The sequence below is a fragment of the Triplophysa dalaica genome, chromosome 5 (assembly GCF_015846415.1).
Source record: "Triplophysa dalaica isolate WHDGS20190420 chromosome 5, ASM1584641v1, whole genome shotgun sequence".
Lineage (NCBI taxonomy): Eukaryota > Metazoa > Chordata > Actinopteri > Cypriniformes > Nemacheilidae > Triplophysa > Triplophysa dalaica.
Genome location: NC_079546.1, coordinates 9,036,678 through 9,053,272, shown reverse-complemented (window position 1 = coordinate 9,053,272; position 16,595 = coordinate 9,036,678). Strand labels below are relative to the sequence as shown.

The following is a 16,595-nucleotide window of genomic DNA, read 5'->3' as shown; positions in this document are numbered from 1 at the left end:
AAAGAAATAGATTTTTTTCTTTGCCCGTTTACAATCCAAAGATTAACCTAGAAGCTTAGTGTTGGGAAACATTATGTTAGTGTGATGTAGACAAAAGAAGACCGATCGTTGGATAGTTTGTGGTATTCAAGAATGTTGAAGGTTATCTTTTTCAATATTGAAAAGTAGGGATGACGCAATAAATTATAAATCATTTCCTCTGGTTAAACTTCTTCAGTTGAACGCTGCTCACAGTTAAAAAACAGTACAGTACTGGCTTTGTCGTGATCATTCATTTACTGCTATTAGCAAAACATTGTTGATGTGTTTATGCATGTGTAAATTATAGGAAGAAAAGCATATTGCTTGAATCAGACTGCCGTCTGAATGCTTAGTCTTGAGACTTGTTACACTTGTGACTATTAAGAACATTTTTCTGGGTTGCTCTTGAAAAATATCTATAATTTGATTATTAAAAAAATATACCACCAAAAGTTTGAAGGTTAAACAACCAATAACTAGTGTAAAGTTGGCTTTGTAGAGGATTTTCTGGAGAAAAAAAGAGAGCTAAGGGTTACCTTGTTTTTGGCAGTGAATGTTTTCAAATAAAAGCAGTTGTCCACTTTTTGTCTTTTGTTTAAGTCTCATATTAAAATTTGGATATCGGCAGATATATCGGTTATCGGATTCCAATGTTAAAGGGTTATCGGTTATCGGATACATTTACATATCAGTGCATCGTTATTTAAAAGTTCTGTTTATGCTTTTCAAATAATATTAAATAGCTCAGGCTTTCCTTCAAGCGGTGTGTGTATTTAGTTAGTGATTTATAAGGAATAGTGGTAACCGAAACATGAAATCTTATTGTTTAGCACATCAGAAACATAATGAAGACTTTGATAAATTGGCAAGATAGTACCCCTTTAAATGTAAGTATCAACAATACTATTAAGTATCAAACTGTTTAAATTCATTTTTCTATCGCAAGTGGTCAAGACTGCGTTGGTATTTCACATTTTGAGCCTCGATGAGAGGAGTCTGGATATTGCTTAAATGTTCCCTGATGTATGATGAAAAGATTGAAAATCCTATAGATGTGCATGAAAGGAAGGACCTGAGCCATATGTAGGCACTAGAATATCAGACTTGAGAGTGGGTTGTTCCGTTGAACCACTTGACAACCCAGAAAACCCAAAACAACATTGCGACTGGATAGCAACACTCAACAGCCTTAGCAACTTTATAGCAATGCCCTGGCAACCGGCCACAAAACCCCAGCATCTTGGCGGCGAGTTTTGCATGAGCAAGCACCACTCGGGTGTGCTTCAAAAATGTACAGATATATTTTTTCCATTGCTGTGTTCAGGCTGCAGAACGTTAATCAGATGGGGCTGATGTACTTGGAATAATACCATGATGGCTGTTCTGTAGTCTTTAATTGCACGCATTTCTAATCATCGAAGTTTATTTTACAATTCCGTGCTTCTGTTTAAAGTCTCGGAAGTATTGACGTGTTGGAGGTGCCTCATTTTTATAAGCCTGCATCTCCTGTTCACTTTACATACTCTGCTTTCTGTGGTTCTCTGCACCAGATGTTCTTGCAGTATGTTTCGCTGCTCAGCTGCACACTTTGATGAGGGTGAGAGAAAAAGGAGACTGTAGAGCCGTGCCTGTATGAAAGCGTTGAAGTCCTAGAGGTTGTGCCGCCCTTGCATGTGGGGTCTCATCAATAATGATGCTGGCATGATACATTTCTAACTCTAACCCTGTACTTCCGTACCACCCTCTATGTGTTAAGGTCAACTGGGAAATTCAAACATTGCATTCGTGCCAAGTGATTAAACCTCATTAGTACATCTCTCCTGTCTCCTTGGTTCTAAGGGGTCTAATGGAGATCTGGTAACATCTGTTCCTAGTGGATTTTACGTGTGGTTATTATAGTGTATTGAGATCCCAGGATTCGAATAAAAAGGAGAGTTGGAGCTATTGGTATCGTTTATTGTGTAGCATGGTGAGTGTTAGCAAATGTGCCAATATCTGTTAAAGCGACGCTCCATCACAATCGAAAAGGGGCAGTTACCTTGATTTTTCTGTCTAATCTGATGCTACATTAACCTTGACATTGTGTTATACAACTAACAAGATGGCTGTTAATCTTTTCATCAAACTAATCAATTTTGGCTTGTATGTGCCATGTAGTTTAGCGCAAAGCAACACAGAATTGGATTTGTAATTAATTTAAACTGCAGACGTTCACGCAGCAGCTGTACAATGGCTTTAAACAGCTGCAAATGTTTTTCCATTTACTCTTTTGATTGCGTTCATCAAAATAGTTCTCTAATGACGAACCGTTCATGGCGAACACTTTGTGAGCTGTTTCTCGCACACAAAGTTAAGGGCGTTTGAGGCTTTGCAGTTGTTCTGAACTTTGTATACAGTCAAATGGTTATTTAACCACACGGTTCATACTCTGTTAGCTAATAGCTTGATGATGCTAGTTTTGTTTGAGCATTTTTTGCATCTTTCTTTCTAATCTTGCTTTTTCCAAATGCCTAAAAAGTTAAACGCCAGTGCTTTCTCTAGTGGATTGGTTCCATAAAAACAAATCATATGAATAGAAATTCGTAGCATACAGTATGGATTATATGGAACAAGATTGCGGTTTAGTGAATTCTCACCAAGTGACTGGTCAAATGCAGCTTGTTATTTCTCGGAATATTCTGGACGACATGGCTTTTATCACATTTTTTTGCGAGTGGTGTCACGATATGGCAGTTCTACCTTTTAACCAACAGTTTTTTTTCTCTCATCCTCTTGTATTCTGCTTTTCAAACACTCTCTCGTCCTCAGTTTAATGGAGGACATGAAACTGTTGTCCCCACGTTGTGTCATACAAAATCTTCAACTCAAAGAGACAAACCTGACCTCAGGCCAGCCTGAGGATCTGTGTGTGTGTGTGTGTCTCTCTCTCTCGCTCTCTGTCGCCTGCCATGAAGACTTTGGGGGGGATTCAGAGCCAGATGTGTTGACCAGCACAAAGATGAACTCTGACAGCTGCTGCCTAGTGCAGCAGCCTAGTCTCTACCTCTCTCACCGCAGATTACCCCATCTTGTCATGTATTGTGTTGGGACCCCCATTCTTAACCTTTTTTATGGTATTACATAGATACGCTGCTTTGATTCCAGCGTAGAGGAAAAGTTCACCCAAAAATTCAAATCAATTTCTCGCCATTGTAAACCAGTTAGAATTTTTTAATTGCTCAGTAACCGGTGTCATAGACCGTTTCATCACACACACTGGTCCCAAGTTAACTTGTGGTCTGTGTTGGGTTACAATATAACAATTTATTTGACTTGTATTGTTATATTAATATTAAATCTTATTAATATTTTATTGTATATTAATTGTATTAAATTAAACTACTCGGCACTCATAAACTCATTGCAAATCTCTACTGGACACATGACGTTTGTATCTTGTTACAGCTGAAACCGCCTAAAACAATACTTGGATATACTGCACAAAGAAATACAAAATATTTCGACTTTTATCCTAGATCGGTTTAATCCCATTGGTTGAGCTGCCAACATGTGACCTGCATCAAGCTATATAAAGTTCAAATGTATTTTGTACCCATTTTTTTAGGTAGTTTGAAATGCTGTAATGCAGTCGTACTGGTGTTCCAAGTATCGTGCGTCGTATTGTATTGTCGAATAAGTTTATTGTTGCACCATAATAATTAGTTTATTTAAAAAAAGTCAATGGTAAAATTGACAATAACGAAACGTGACCTCACATGCCAAATTTAATTTCCTCCATTCAAGTTTTACCCCCCCCCTCGAGCCCAGATGGAGGCTTATTTTTTGCGCCATGGCTCGCTATTTCCAGCTGCATGGTGGTGTCAGCCGTTTTAGGAGCCCTCGTGAGGATGTGGTGGGGGCGGAGTTATGTCAGAGCTGCTTAATGAGTCATCCCCACTCCCACTGTGTGTGTGTGTGTGTGTGTGTATGTGTGTGTAAGGGACTGCAGGAGAAATGTTGACATCTTGGTTAAAAACAGAGACTGCTCTTCCCTCGTATTCCCCTCTAAAGTAGCTGCATAATATGTATCAGTCATTGATTGACACTTGCCGTCACCTTGCTGCTTGTGTCTGTGGATACGGTGAGCACGTATATGTGCTCTGCGCCAGTATAGAATTCTTCTCTTCTCCGTACAGAATGTGTCTCTTCATAGAATGTCGATCTGCAGTGCCTGTGTGCTTGAAGGGATGTTTGTTTGTTTGTGTGTGTGTCTGTGTCCTGTGGCCCTCATCTGGGGTCACTGTATGGTTCCATGGCTCATCTCACACATGGTTGGTCAGGCTCTGCTTTGTCTAGGGATTTGCTGACTGTTGGAATCCCAGCAAGGAGGTTGAAAATTGTCTTTATTTTAAAGGAGTGTTGAAGGTCTAGTGTAAATTTCGCGGCATCTAGCGGCGAGGTCGCGAATTGCAACCAATTGCTCACTCCATCAAACCAGCCAAAGCACTATGGTAGCTGACACAAAACTAAAATCTCGTCATCTTTTCGCTTCTTTGACAAAGGAGATTACAGAGTTATTAAAAGGCGCACTATATTGAAGTTTGTCTGTTAAGGTTTACTGTAGAAACGTATGTTGTTCAAAATATCTCATTCTAAGGTAATAAAAACAAAATGCTTTATTATGTAGCATCTTTGTACACCTCTGAAGACATAGCTTTGTATATTATATTGCATTTCTGATAATAGATCCTCCAAAATATGACATATTGGACCAACAAAGGTCATGATGTGTAGATATACTACATAAAAATGACTTTTGGGACTGGAACTTATGTTTAGGAAAGCATATTTTTCAAATTAAAAGCAAAAGAATTTAACCTCATGTATTAACATGAGACTGATATCCAATACTTCATGTCCAACAGATCAGGTCCACCACTTAAATGATGATTTTAGATTTTTTACTGAATGATTATAATGTAAAAACCAATGATCTAAAAAAGGTTCATAAAACATAATACATTATCTCTGTTCTTGTGCTCGCGCAATTTAAGTATTTATTCCCTTTTATATTCTTTATATCTCTTTCCCTCTTTTTCTCTCTGCATAACTGTTGTTCGTCACTGTTGATTTATTTTAAGAGGCATAAGAGTCATTATAATTTTAGCCCTAAATGCTGGTTATTTTCTAAGGTGCCTCTGCCGCTGCCATACAAGTTTAAATTGCTCATTGTGCTTCCCTTGACTGATACAGAGGGTCATAATGCTCCATTCCGGCTGTCGTGCGAGACGAATGTGCTCTTACGAGAGGCTGGAAGGTCTTGACCTCAGTTATGATTTGACATCCAATAGTCATTAATTGTAACTCACACGTTGTTATTTGTGTCATTCCAAGTCAATTGTAAGAGTTAATTAAAAAAGTTAGTAACGTAATTAAATCTTGTTGTTTGTGTAATGCTTGTCTGTTCTTGTGATGGAATAGCTAGGGCAATTCCAGATCATACTTGTGTAAATGCTTTTTGTTAAAGTTTGATGTTTTATGACGGAAATGTTTTGTATACGGAATGCAATGATGCTGGATAAATGGGGGGGGGTGGAATGGGCTGTTTCTTAAGTGTGATATAGTGAACTCCTGTGCTCTTGTTTATATCCTATATTTATTTTGTCATGACTGCATGATGCCAGTAAACCATGTGTCTTGTTTCAATGCAGCGATACCAGAATAGGATGGTTTAATTAGAAAAAAATCCAGCCTCCGAAATTACCATGGTAACAGACACCCAGAAATCCACCTAGATCTGTGGTCTCAAAGCTGAAAAGGCAATTTTACAGCAAATGTTATTTTATAAGTCTTTAAAGGCCACCTGTGTTGAAAATCTCATTTTCAAGGTGATTTATATATATTTTTGTATTTTATGTTTGTGTGATGTTTCAACTTTGCTTTAAGATGTCCAAAATCACTCCATTGGTAAACTGCAGTTTTAGGGAGAAATTACAAAACCACCTGTTTTCTGCGCCACAAACATGTTGTAACCAATGACCTCACGCAATTGATCGATTGGATGCGATTGAGTGGAGGCGGGGTCTCATTTGCATATCACCGTTCTGAATGATGCACTGTACTATATTAAATGAAGACTTAGTTGCATTCAAGCTGTTTTAAAGTACTTATTTTTAAAGAAATGAGTTTGTAAATAGTAAAGTTAATGACTACGTAGGGAGTTCAAGCCTTATGCAATGATTTAAAGAATGACCTTTGAGTGTCATCCTCCAAATTACTTGTGGGGACAATCCGACCCAGTAAATGCTGCCGGATCTTCCAGTATGAGCACAGAGTGGTTGATGGGGATACGTAAGACGCTGTTAGATACTTTTCCCTTGTTTCTCTTCAGCTTTTTGGTTATTTAAGGAACTGAGGCTATAACTGGTTAATATGTTGATTTTGGACCCCGTGATAGGCTCTGGCTGCTGAATTGTGCAATTGCTTATTCCCTGATGGAGGAGCTCCTGTGAAGGTTCAGGACCCTCAGGCTCGATGCTGGCAAGAGCTTTTCACTTTCTTTCTGCTTCATAGTCACATCCAACCCGTGAGCCATTTATCACCTACTGATAATGAGACTGAATAATGAGAAAAAGAGAGGGAGACAAGAATGAAAACTTCGGCGGTGTGTATTTGTCGGACACAAAGAAATCACAGCCAGCAAGAGCGAAACAGTGGGAGGTGTGTGTGTGTGTGTTTTGGAGAGAGACAGATTAAAGTTTAGGAGCAGAGGTGGGACCGGGCAGGCTCTGTAAACAGAGGTGTCAAACACACTCCTGTGTTCCCTGACAGTCTGCTCTTTAAAGGATACATCACACACTTGAGGAGGAAGCGAATAAACCCCCTCTTAAAAGGATAGTTTATCTAAAAATGGAAATTGTCAGTTCCTTATTAGATTTTGAACCACACACGGGTGAACAAAGGACAGAATGGTTATATTTGGGTAAACTATCCTGTATGTGTTTGTCATTGAGCTGGTTACAGTCATCAGCCAGGCACTGAAATCCTCATTTCTCCTCAACACGGTTGAGTCGCCACGTGCCATGTCTTCTCAGAACACGCTTGATTTGCTCAATACAATCACAAAGACTTGTATCTCGACTGTAGACAAAGCTTTGTGTCGTTCAGTGGTTTGCTGTTTAGCACCATCGCAAATGTCTGCCGACATGACGGAATGGAAACATCGAATTTTTTCATTGTTCGGAAATGAAAGGGTCGTCCTTCACCTGGTTTACATAGTGCACTTGATGCACCGTGACAGGCACACCACAGTTAACTTGTTAACCCCATCCTACGGGTCAAATATTACAACAGAATCTCACTATACTTCACTTGTGAGGCTTAACACGCTTTGTTACTTTGTGTTGTGTGCAACACCCTTGCTGACATTTTGTCTTGTACCACACAGCACACGCTGTAATGTACGACTACATAGCCACCCTCGATTTTTTTCTTTTTCTTTTTGCTCGGGGGAAGGAATTGCCGTGGATATTTTTAGGCGGGCTGAAAATGGGTTGTCCTCCGTTTCAGAGGTTTCTGTATTATGTACCGTCGGCACAGTTCTTCAACGGTCCTGAAAGCTCCTACATCAGAAAGGAGTTTCGGCGCATTGGAGGCAACATTTCAATGCTGTGAAATGACTTTCGGAAGCAGGGGCATCACTCACCCTATTTCTTTTGTTGGGCATCAGTGGCACTTATGACTTACTGGTGCTCTAGGTGAGATAAGACATGACCAAATGTGCGAGTAAAATAGAAATAACACTGAAAAACATCTCGATCCTTACAGTTTCTTATATGGAATACAGGACATGTTAGTGTAGGGGTAGTTTGTGTTTAAATCTATGTAAATATTGTGTGTGTAAATATATGAATAAGTACATAAAGTGGCACATGTTATAATTCCATGTGTATGTTTAGACATTGTATTGCCCCAACAATAGTCACACAACATGAAAGATCCAAATTTAAAGTCATTTCTCAAGGGCATGATGTGGGTTAATATCACAGCAGAGATAAACCTGTTGGATTTTTGCTCAAACATTAGGATTATAAAATGCTTCAGATTTTATGAATGGTACTTTAAAGATTAGATCGTAGGGTTACCAATACAATCCCATCCTGACCGTGTTCTCAGCTTCTTTGCTTCTTTCCTTGCTTATGTTTTCCCTTAAGCTTTGTCTCTGTGCCTTGTTGCCTTGAACAAACCAATCCTAGAAAAGACTTCCCAACATTCGCACTTAACTCCTACAGGAATTTCAAGTACCTTCCCAGAACTCTCAATTACATCATATTTCTCACTATTTTTGGGTCGAGTGTCCCTGAATGTGGTTCAGTGTATTAATTCATTCTGTCGTGGCCCCAGCTGGAATAACCTTAATAAATAACCGAAAAAGAAATCTTCTGAAGTTCTAGTAAAGGAATGCGCGTGGGATGGAAGAGGAGACAGGATTTTTTGGGAAGTCTTGTGAGAGTCTGAGGGAGAGATTAAATGTTGTGCCTGTTTGGGCAGATTTTTTCAACTGCCGTGATATTGACTTCTGTCTGTGTCTGATATTGACTTCTCCTATTTTACTTTTCGTCTACAGGAGAAAAACAAGGACAAAGATAAACGATTCCGTCCTCTGTACGACATTCCTTACATGTTCGAGGCACGAGAATTCATGAGGAAGAAGCTCATCGGGAAAAAGGTAAGATTCCATTTAAATGCTTCAGTTATGCCAGCATTACTACACGTTCGTTGTTATTGTTCTGCATTTCCCCCCCATGTGATATTTTTTATTTTACAGTATTTCAAAAGTCAGTTGTATAATTTCCTTGAGCTTTTCTGTATTCTCTGTGGAGTCACTGAGCACAATGACCGCGCAGACCTTGAGCTCAACAACTTTTCTCCAGCAAGCCACGAATAACAGATTCTGATGAAAGCACAAAGAATGCTAAAGCACAGTTCACTGCCAGTTGAAAATGTGCATACAAACATGTGCCCTCTCAATAAAATACACGTGCAAATGAAATTGCAAGAGGTTCACAAATCCACGTGATGTTGTTGGCAATGGCCAGCATTGATAATTCATTCACAATAAGACCAGGAACATGTATTAAAGTAAATAATCAACGTGACATCAGTTTTGACCCCAAGTAAATGTCAAGGCAACCATTATGAAAAGTCACATTTTGGAAAAAAGACTGCAGTGGAAAAAATGTCTACGCTGTTGTATTTGTGAATGATGACTTTCTAATTTATCGTTTTAAATTGAATTGCAAAATAGCCATTGCTATTGCTATTTGATTCCTGCTAATGTAAATCATAATTAGAAAATAACTGAAACAATATCAGACACATTCTAGTAATAAAAATGTCAATGTATATTTATGTTTTCTTTTGTGGTGAATGGACTTTTTTTGTGAGATCAACTCATGATGACCAGAAGCATCCCTTCTTGCATCATGCTTTCGATCGAGTCAGCAGGTTATAAACTGGTCTAGGAAGTTCTTCTCATGTTGGGACTCATTAAAGTGTAATGGGCAGCCCACTGTATATAGCATGGCTGCGGTTAATCGTGTGTTGAAGACGTTTCTCGCTCAAACAGTTAAGTGTTTGTGTAGAGTAATGGAAAATTCCACCTCTAAGGGCCATTTGATTTAACTCCAAAGAAATCCGACAGCGCGTTTTCTCACACACAAGCGTTTTCTCATAAATGTTCGGTGGGCGCTGGATTATCAGTGCACTTTTATATTACGCTTGTATGTACGCCTGGAAACCGACATTTTATTGCTGCAGCTTTTGCTGGTTCACTGACCCGGAATCATTTGAATATTTAGCCGATAGAGACGAGAAACGGAAAGGAACGAGTTTAATCTCAGATCAGATTCATGAGGGGCATTTCCTGTGAACGCACTCAGCAGGAGTCGTCAGTTTAGTTTGATTTATACAACGCTCGGCACGCTACGATGCCTGTTTGCATATTAATGCAAACAGAGTGGGAATGTTTGGATTTATTCCGTCTTTTTACAGCTCAAAGATGCCAGCGCAGGCACGCAATCATCTTGAGGATCCACTTTTGACTCATTAAATGTCAATGAAGTGCTTTGAAAATGTGGTGTGTAATATTAAGCATCCTCAGAATCAAAGGTAACGTCATACAGATCCTTCACTGGAGGTGATTTTTTGGATTTGCCTAAATAATTAAGAGTTAATTTCTACTGAATTTTCTTAGTGTTTTTTTTTTAATGAAACTGCAGCAATCATTTAGTGGGTTGCTTTTGTTGTTGCTAGGACACAATGTCGTCTGAAGACGAGGCCTTGGACTGAGGCACGTCACGTTTTAGCATATCTCCTGCTGCCCTAGCAACAGCTGTGGACTTTTTGCATGTTCCAACTGTTTAGAAGAAAAATAATCTGTGCAATTTTAGAGGTTTATTACAGAAAAAGAGGTCTGTGATTAAGGAGTGATTCTTTTGTTATTGATGGTGAGAAGTACAATTTAAATGCATCCTGTTCAGTGGAGAAATGAAGATTTTGTACTCCAAAACATTTCGTTTAACTTCATGCGTTTAGGATATCATTTATTATGAATGTTTTGACGTTGTAAGTATTGTTCAGGATGGAGCCGTGTCCTCACATCCATCATGCCTTATACAAGTTCTCCAGACGCCACAGACTTGGCAACAGAGACCAGCTCGCACAGTTCCAAAATGGCGGAAGACATACGTATAGCGGTCCATAGAAACAGCTGCTAATCCAGCATCTATTTATTTACATCTATGCTGACATCCATTTGTTTAAGTACACTAAACCCCTTTTAAATTTTACATGGTTTCCATGATCAAGGAAGATATGGAAACTTATAAATTATTTTACGTTTTAAACACTGGTCCAGGTAAGGTTAAGAGAATATTATAAAATGCTGATAAGCCTTGGAAATTTGTTTGTTTATTTGTTTGGATAAACTTGTCTCTAAAGTATTTTCTTGACTAGAATGCTCTTTTGTGAGCTTTTTAAAAGATCCTTATCCAATGAACACATACAGTAGCAAAAATGATAAAATATTATTGGTCAATAGAATCTTAGAAACTGTTGAATCCGCTAAAGTCATGCGGCGCAGTCGCTCTTGCCTGCCCTCCTGAGAACCGCAGCTCTGGAAAGGCTGGAGCGTGCCATCCGTTCAGATCGTGTTTCCTTTGTGAGGATAGAGAAGAATGAATGGCATTGACTAGCTGTGGGTAATAGAGGTAAATCTGCGGAGAGCTGCGTTTTTCCCTTTTCCTTCCCCGTATTGAAACCGAACTTCCCGGTGACTTAATCCAAAACTAGATTCGGCTAACTTTCTAAGTAGCGCCTCTGTAGAGGGTCTCTGCCTCAGCAAAAGTCAAATGGAAATGTTTCATTAATCCACTTATCAGGAAAGAGCACGTTTGGATAATCCTGCCCGCTCAAAGTGCCTCTGTTATGCGCGTGTGAGGTGTGAACAAGACGCAGCGTGAGAGAGGAGCCGAGTGAAATGCGAGCGTCAAGAATCTGATGTCTGCGTTTGTGCAAGTGTATGCGAGTGATTTTTATTTATTTCTTCAGTTTTATGAAGGAGAGCGCAGAGAGTTTTTCGTGTTGCCAAGAAATGCACCTCGGCCCTGATGCATTCTCACCCTCAGCTGCCGGCACAGTCCCTATCCATCTTTTTCCTCCGCTCTGGCTTCTGCTTTAGAGGGAATTACAGCAGCGTGCGAGTCTAGTAGCTCACTTTTAATCCATGAAATATGTATTACTGAGTTTCCTGACTACACCTTCGCTCACCGCATTAGACCGCTCGCAGAGACTTAAACTCGCCAAGAGCAGTTCCGTAGCTGCCCGTGTCTCCAAAACATGCATGCAAGCTCACCGGATACGTGCCACGCTGAATTTCTGTCCAGCGGACCTTTCACTGGTTTTGACAAATGCTTCATTATTAGCATCAATTTAGTCTCTGTCATCCTCCCGGTCTGGGCTATTCTCTGTCCACCCCCCATCGCTTTTATTTTTCCATCAGATCTTTCTTATTCAGACACGAGTCTTAAAGACCATTTAATCTGTCATCTGCCTCCCAAATGGCTGCTCTCTCAGTGTCTCGCTCCTTCATTTTCTCTTTCTTCATGAGCACTTTCGCTCGTCTGAAAGAGAGGGAATTGTTGGCGTTTTGCGTTTCTTTAGAAGACTTTGTCGTTCAACCAAGCTCATTACTCCTGCCCAATGGTGCAGAGCTGTCTCTGCCTTTCAGAGAGGGAATGAGAGAAGAAGAGAGGATAAAAATGCAATCATTTCGTGTTTTATTTGTTGATGAAACACTAAACTCCTGGGGTAAGAAAATGAGGGGCCACAGGATTCCCCCACGTAATGAACTCCCATCTACGTCCATTAGACTGGGTAACATTGTCATTTGGGGCAAATGGGTTCGGGATAATCTGAAATAGTTCACGAAGGGGAGACGTGAGACTTTAGACGTTTTTTTTCTAGCGTTGTAATCGTTTTACCTTTTGCCTAATTACTTTACATACTTTTGATGCACTTTTGTCCTTACACAGAGCCTCTGTTTACATAAATTACTGTATTATATATGACATAATAATATTGTTACAGGAATATGGGTCTAAAGCAAGGTACTTTTGTGTTTGTCAGCGTTACAATGCCCCAGGACCAGTTTAAGGGAAGCCACCAAAGGTTGCACAACATCAAATGCACTTTTGCGGTGTATCCAAGAGGGGTTTCAGCTGTATGTTATATATAAACTTCGAAGAGTGCAAATTGTTTTCCAAAAAGTAATTTCTTATAAAATAAGCATTTATGGAAAGTCAACTATTTAAGCAGTGGTTCTCAACAGGGGGGCCCAGCTGATTTCAAAGGGGGCTCAATATGACTATTTTTGAATTTGACAAAATGAGCATTGGAATAGTTTCACTATGCAAACTGTACCCTTCAACAATGACCCGAGTACACTCCAGCGAGAATAACCCCCTAGTTATGGATTTCCTGGGGCAGAGCTCTTTTATAAAGAGGCACGTTAAAATCGCTCTTTCTTGTCCTGAGCGTATGTTTCAGGGCAGTCTGCTGCTGGGCAGGGACCTTCAGACTAAAGCGACATCCTTTGACACATGACTGTTAGCTGTGCCTCCCTTTTATTTTTAAAGGTATTGTTACAGATGCGCAGCCATGCGTTGTAGTTCATTCTATAACTGGATACAATCAATCCACGCGCACCCAATAGACCGCGAGGCAATGTGGCAATTGGTCCGGTATAGTCTTCGTCCTTGCGTGGTCCCAATGCCACCCTAATTAATGACACATCTTCCCCCCCTTTGGTGTCTAGGCAGAAGAGAGATCCGGCTCACTATTTCAGATTGGCTCTAAACTCTCTGTTTGCGCTGAACTAATGAACCCGAATTGGCCAGATCATGGTCTCTCTATTAGGCAAGGGCTCCTATCTCTGAATATCTTAACCGGGCTTCTTTATTTGCTCTGATCTAACAAGAAGATCGGGGACTGATGGCAGTGCCCCTCCGGGATGAAACGATGACCTCTGAGAGCGACGAATTGAGGTGTATCCTAACCTGGAGCAGTTTGGCTTCTATGTTTTTCATCGTGATATAATTAGGTTTTGTTATCCTCTACCCTCTTTTGTCGTCAAATAAAATAGTTACCGGCCTGTTTCTCGCTATGTGATAAACAGTTTCCACGTTTGGTCCGGGTTCCTCTGGGGAGATCTACGGTCTAGCCTGACATGATTCACACTGACTAAGGGTCACCTTGGAAAGTAGCCCACAGTCATGCTTGCACACGCACACACACAAAACCCAAAGCTAGATGCCCGAACACAATTTGTCCACCCTTCACCGAAAGCCTCGTAATCCATTGTTTTTATTTTTTTAGGTCAGTAAACTCTCTTTACAGCCAGCTTTTCGCTTGATTTGCAATCCTGTACAAAGATATCAAATTCCGAGTTTGATGTGTTGCTCTTTCTTGGCGTAATTCTGTCAGGTTTAATGCGACATCATAAAACACTGCAACACTGCGGTTCTCCGTGTTCTCACGTGTGCCTTCAGTGGTCAATTTATCTCCATAGCCTGGCCCTCTGACAGGGTTATAGTCTGTATGTAGGCTGTGCTTCTTGGCCTTACATTGACTCTTTGAGACCAGCTGTTTAACCTTTTCATCTTCTATCTTTACAGGTTAATGTCACGGTCGATTACATCAGAGCTGCCACCACGGCTTTGGAAACGAGTGGCGTCCCCGCCTTCCCAGAACGTACCTGTGCTACGGTTTCTATTGGAGGAATGTGAGTACCAGAGACCAAATCAGTCTTTAGATCTTCTAGGAAAAGACGGAAACTGGAAAGTCAATATAACAAGGATCTTCATATAAAGATTCCCTCAGAGCCCTTGAGATGATAGCTGACACGGCTGACATTCGGAGGCAGGGAAAAGTTTAAAGGAATTTTTTAATGAAATGAGCAGATTCTCTTTGCTCAATGTGTTTTTAGACCTTGTAGCGTTCTTAAACTTGTCGCCCTTCGTTTTAGGACAGCATATGCTTCAATACCATACGGCTTCTCTGTGGAATCTATATTTTTGATGTGTATTACACACTGTTCCTTGTTAACGTACATGATTTTGGGGTCATACTTCACCCCGGGATGTAATTACCCAAGCATGCCCCAGTGCTGGCATAGAGCATTGTGGGTAACAGGTGGTCACGTTGCCTCAGGGCTCAGCTGATTTGCTAGATCTTGCCTCACTGATCAAGAATCAGTTTTACTTGACTGTTCATTGTTTTTAAGGCTTGTTCTTGTACACAGGCGTCAAAATTCAAGCCAGCAATGTGTCGCAATAAGAGCTAGAGGATGCAATAGAGGGTTACGTTTAATAAATATTTGATTTGGGAACATGGTGAAGTAGAACTATCATAGGAATCGTAATGTTACAGTCTTCATGTGTTTACCTAAAACACCTGCAAACAAAAATGTGAGGTCTAACGTTATTTTTGCAAATTCAGTTTTCTGCCCTTGCAGTTCTCTGTTCACATTTGAGTCTGAACTGCCGTTCGTTTTTGTCAGTGTTGAGAGTGTGAACTAGTATTAATGTAGGTCCAACCATCTTGAAATCTCCTGATTTTGTCTTTTTTTTAACATTTATCATTATTATTAGTCACCCTTTATGCCGGTCACCAATAAAAAATATTGAAAGCAATTTTCAGCTTCGGCAAGACAGTATTTAGTCGTTTTTAAAAGTACAGTTTTTTCCATTACCTGAAGAACAGTGAACTTGGACATCCAAGGTTTTGGAAGGACAGTGACTATATGTGCATATCACAATAAATATGCTATAACTAGATTATTTTAATATTTCCAAAAATTATGTATGGTAAAGTTTTTTATGTTTATGTAGTTAGCATAGACTAGCGAGACAAAGAGTGATGCGTTCTTTTCACAGAGATCATGTGAAACTTGTAAATTTGTGATGTATTCGTTTTTAAAAAGTTAATTTTACTGTTGATCAAGTGTAGCCTGTAGCTTAAATTTGATTGGTCTGTGGTTATCAATCTCTTGTTGTTTACAGTATCAACACTTCCAGTACAGATAGCGTGTTGTCATTATGAGATACTCGCTTATAATTAAAGAACCAAATTAAAAAAGATGTGCACAATCAAAACAAAGCCTTCACGTTTTTCAATTAACTCTGTTTTTGTAGAAACATCGCAGAGGCTCTAATCAGTAAAGGTCTCGCCACAGTGATCAGATATCGCCAGGATGACGACCAGAGATCTTCCCACTACGATGAGCTTCTGGCGGCAGAGGCGAGGTAAGCCAAGACACCGAAAAGACAATCACCAGTGAACAAATGCAGGTCATATTCAGAGGAGAAGAAGCCATCTGTGAAATGGAGCCATTTTGTTCTTCGCAATAAGTCACGGCTTGTCTGGTTAGCTCTCATCTCATGGAGGCAATTCCAGTCCCAAAGCTCATACCTCAAGTGCCAGCACTAAAGCATGGCTCTTTTATTCTTTCTCTACAAATATAATTATATAGATTTGCAGTGCTGAGGTTCCGGGGGTTCTTTATTGCGGCGGAAGAGATTTGGATCTTGGGGTCTTTGATCGATGGGTGACCCTGAAGACAAAGAGATTCGCTTCTGCTTATCTCCTCTTAGTTCTTTTCCACAGCTGTTTTTCCTCTTAGTTGTTGCTTTTAATACACTCACATACACACATTTAAAAAAAAATGTCCCTCTCTCTCTCTTGCTTGTCCTCTCTGGGTAATGCTTCCCCGTGGAGCCAGAGGAGACGGGCGGTTTGCGGGTCTCAAATTTATTTTTAGTAGAGATTGCTGGTCGTTACCCTACATCCTCCGAGAAATCAACCTCGGGACGAGCACTCTCTCTCTCTCGCGCGCTTCAGCTGAACGTGATTACACACCAGGGAGGCTACAGCCACAGATACATCTGCCTTAAAGAGGCCAAAGACGTGTCCCTCTTTCCTTCCATATCTGCTGTAATCTGCAAGCATCACTGCTCGCACAAACCGCACTAAAACAC

At 40.2% G+C, this 16,595-nt stretch overlaps 1 protein-coding gene across 1 annotated transcript in view; it reads left to right on the top strand.

Annotated features, from left to right (window-relative positions):
* snd1 (staphylococcal nuclease and tudor domain containing 1) overlaps positions 1 to 16,595 on the top strand; it is a 136,457-nt gene that overhangs the window by 16,881 nt on the left and 102,981 nt on the right. The window contains exons 11-13 of the mRNA XM_056747557.1: positions 8,627 to 8,728; positions 14,235 to 14,341; positions 15,753 to 15,863. Coding sequence (XP_056603535.1) covers positions 8,627 to 8,728; positions 14,235 to 14,341; positions 15,753 to 15,863 — 320 coding nt within the window. The remainder of the gene's footprint in view (positions 1 to 8,626; positions 8,729 to 14,234; positions 14,342 to 15,752; positions 15,864 to 16,595) is intronic.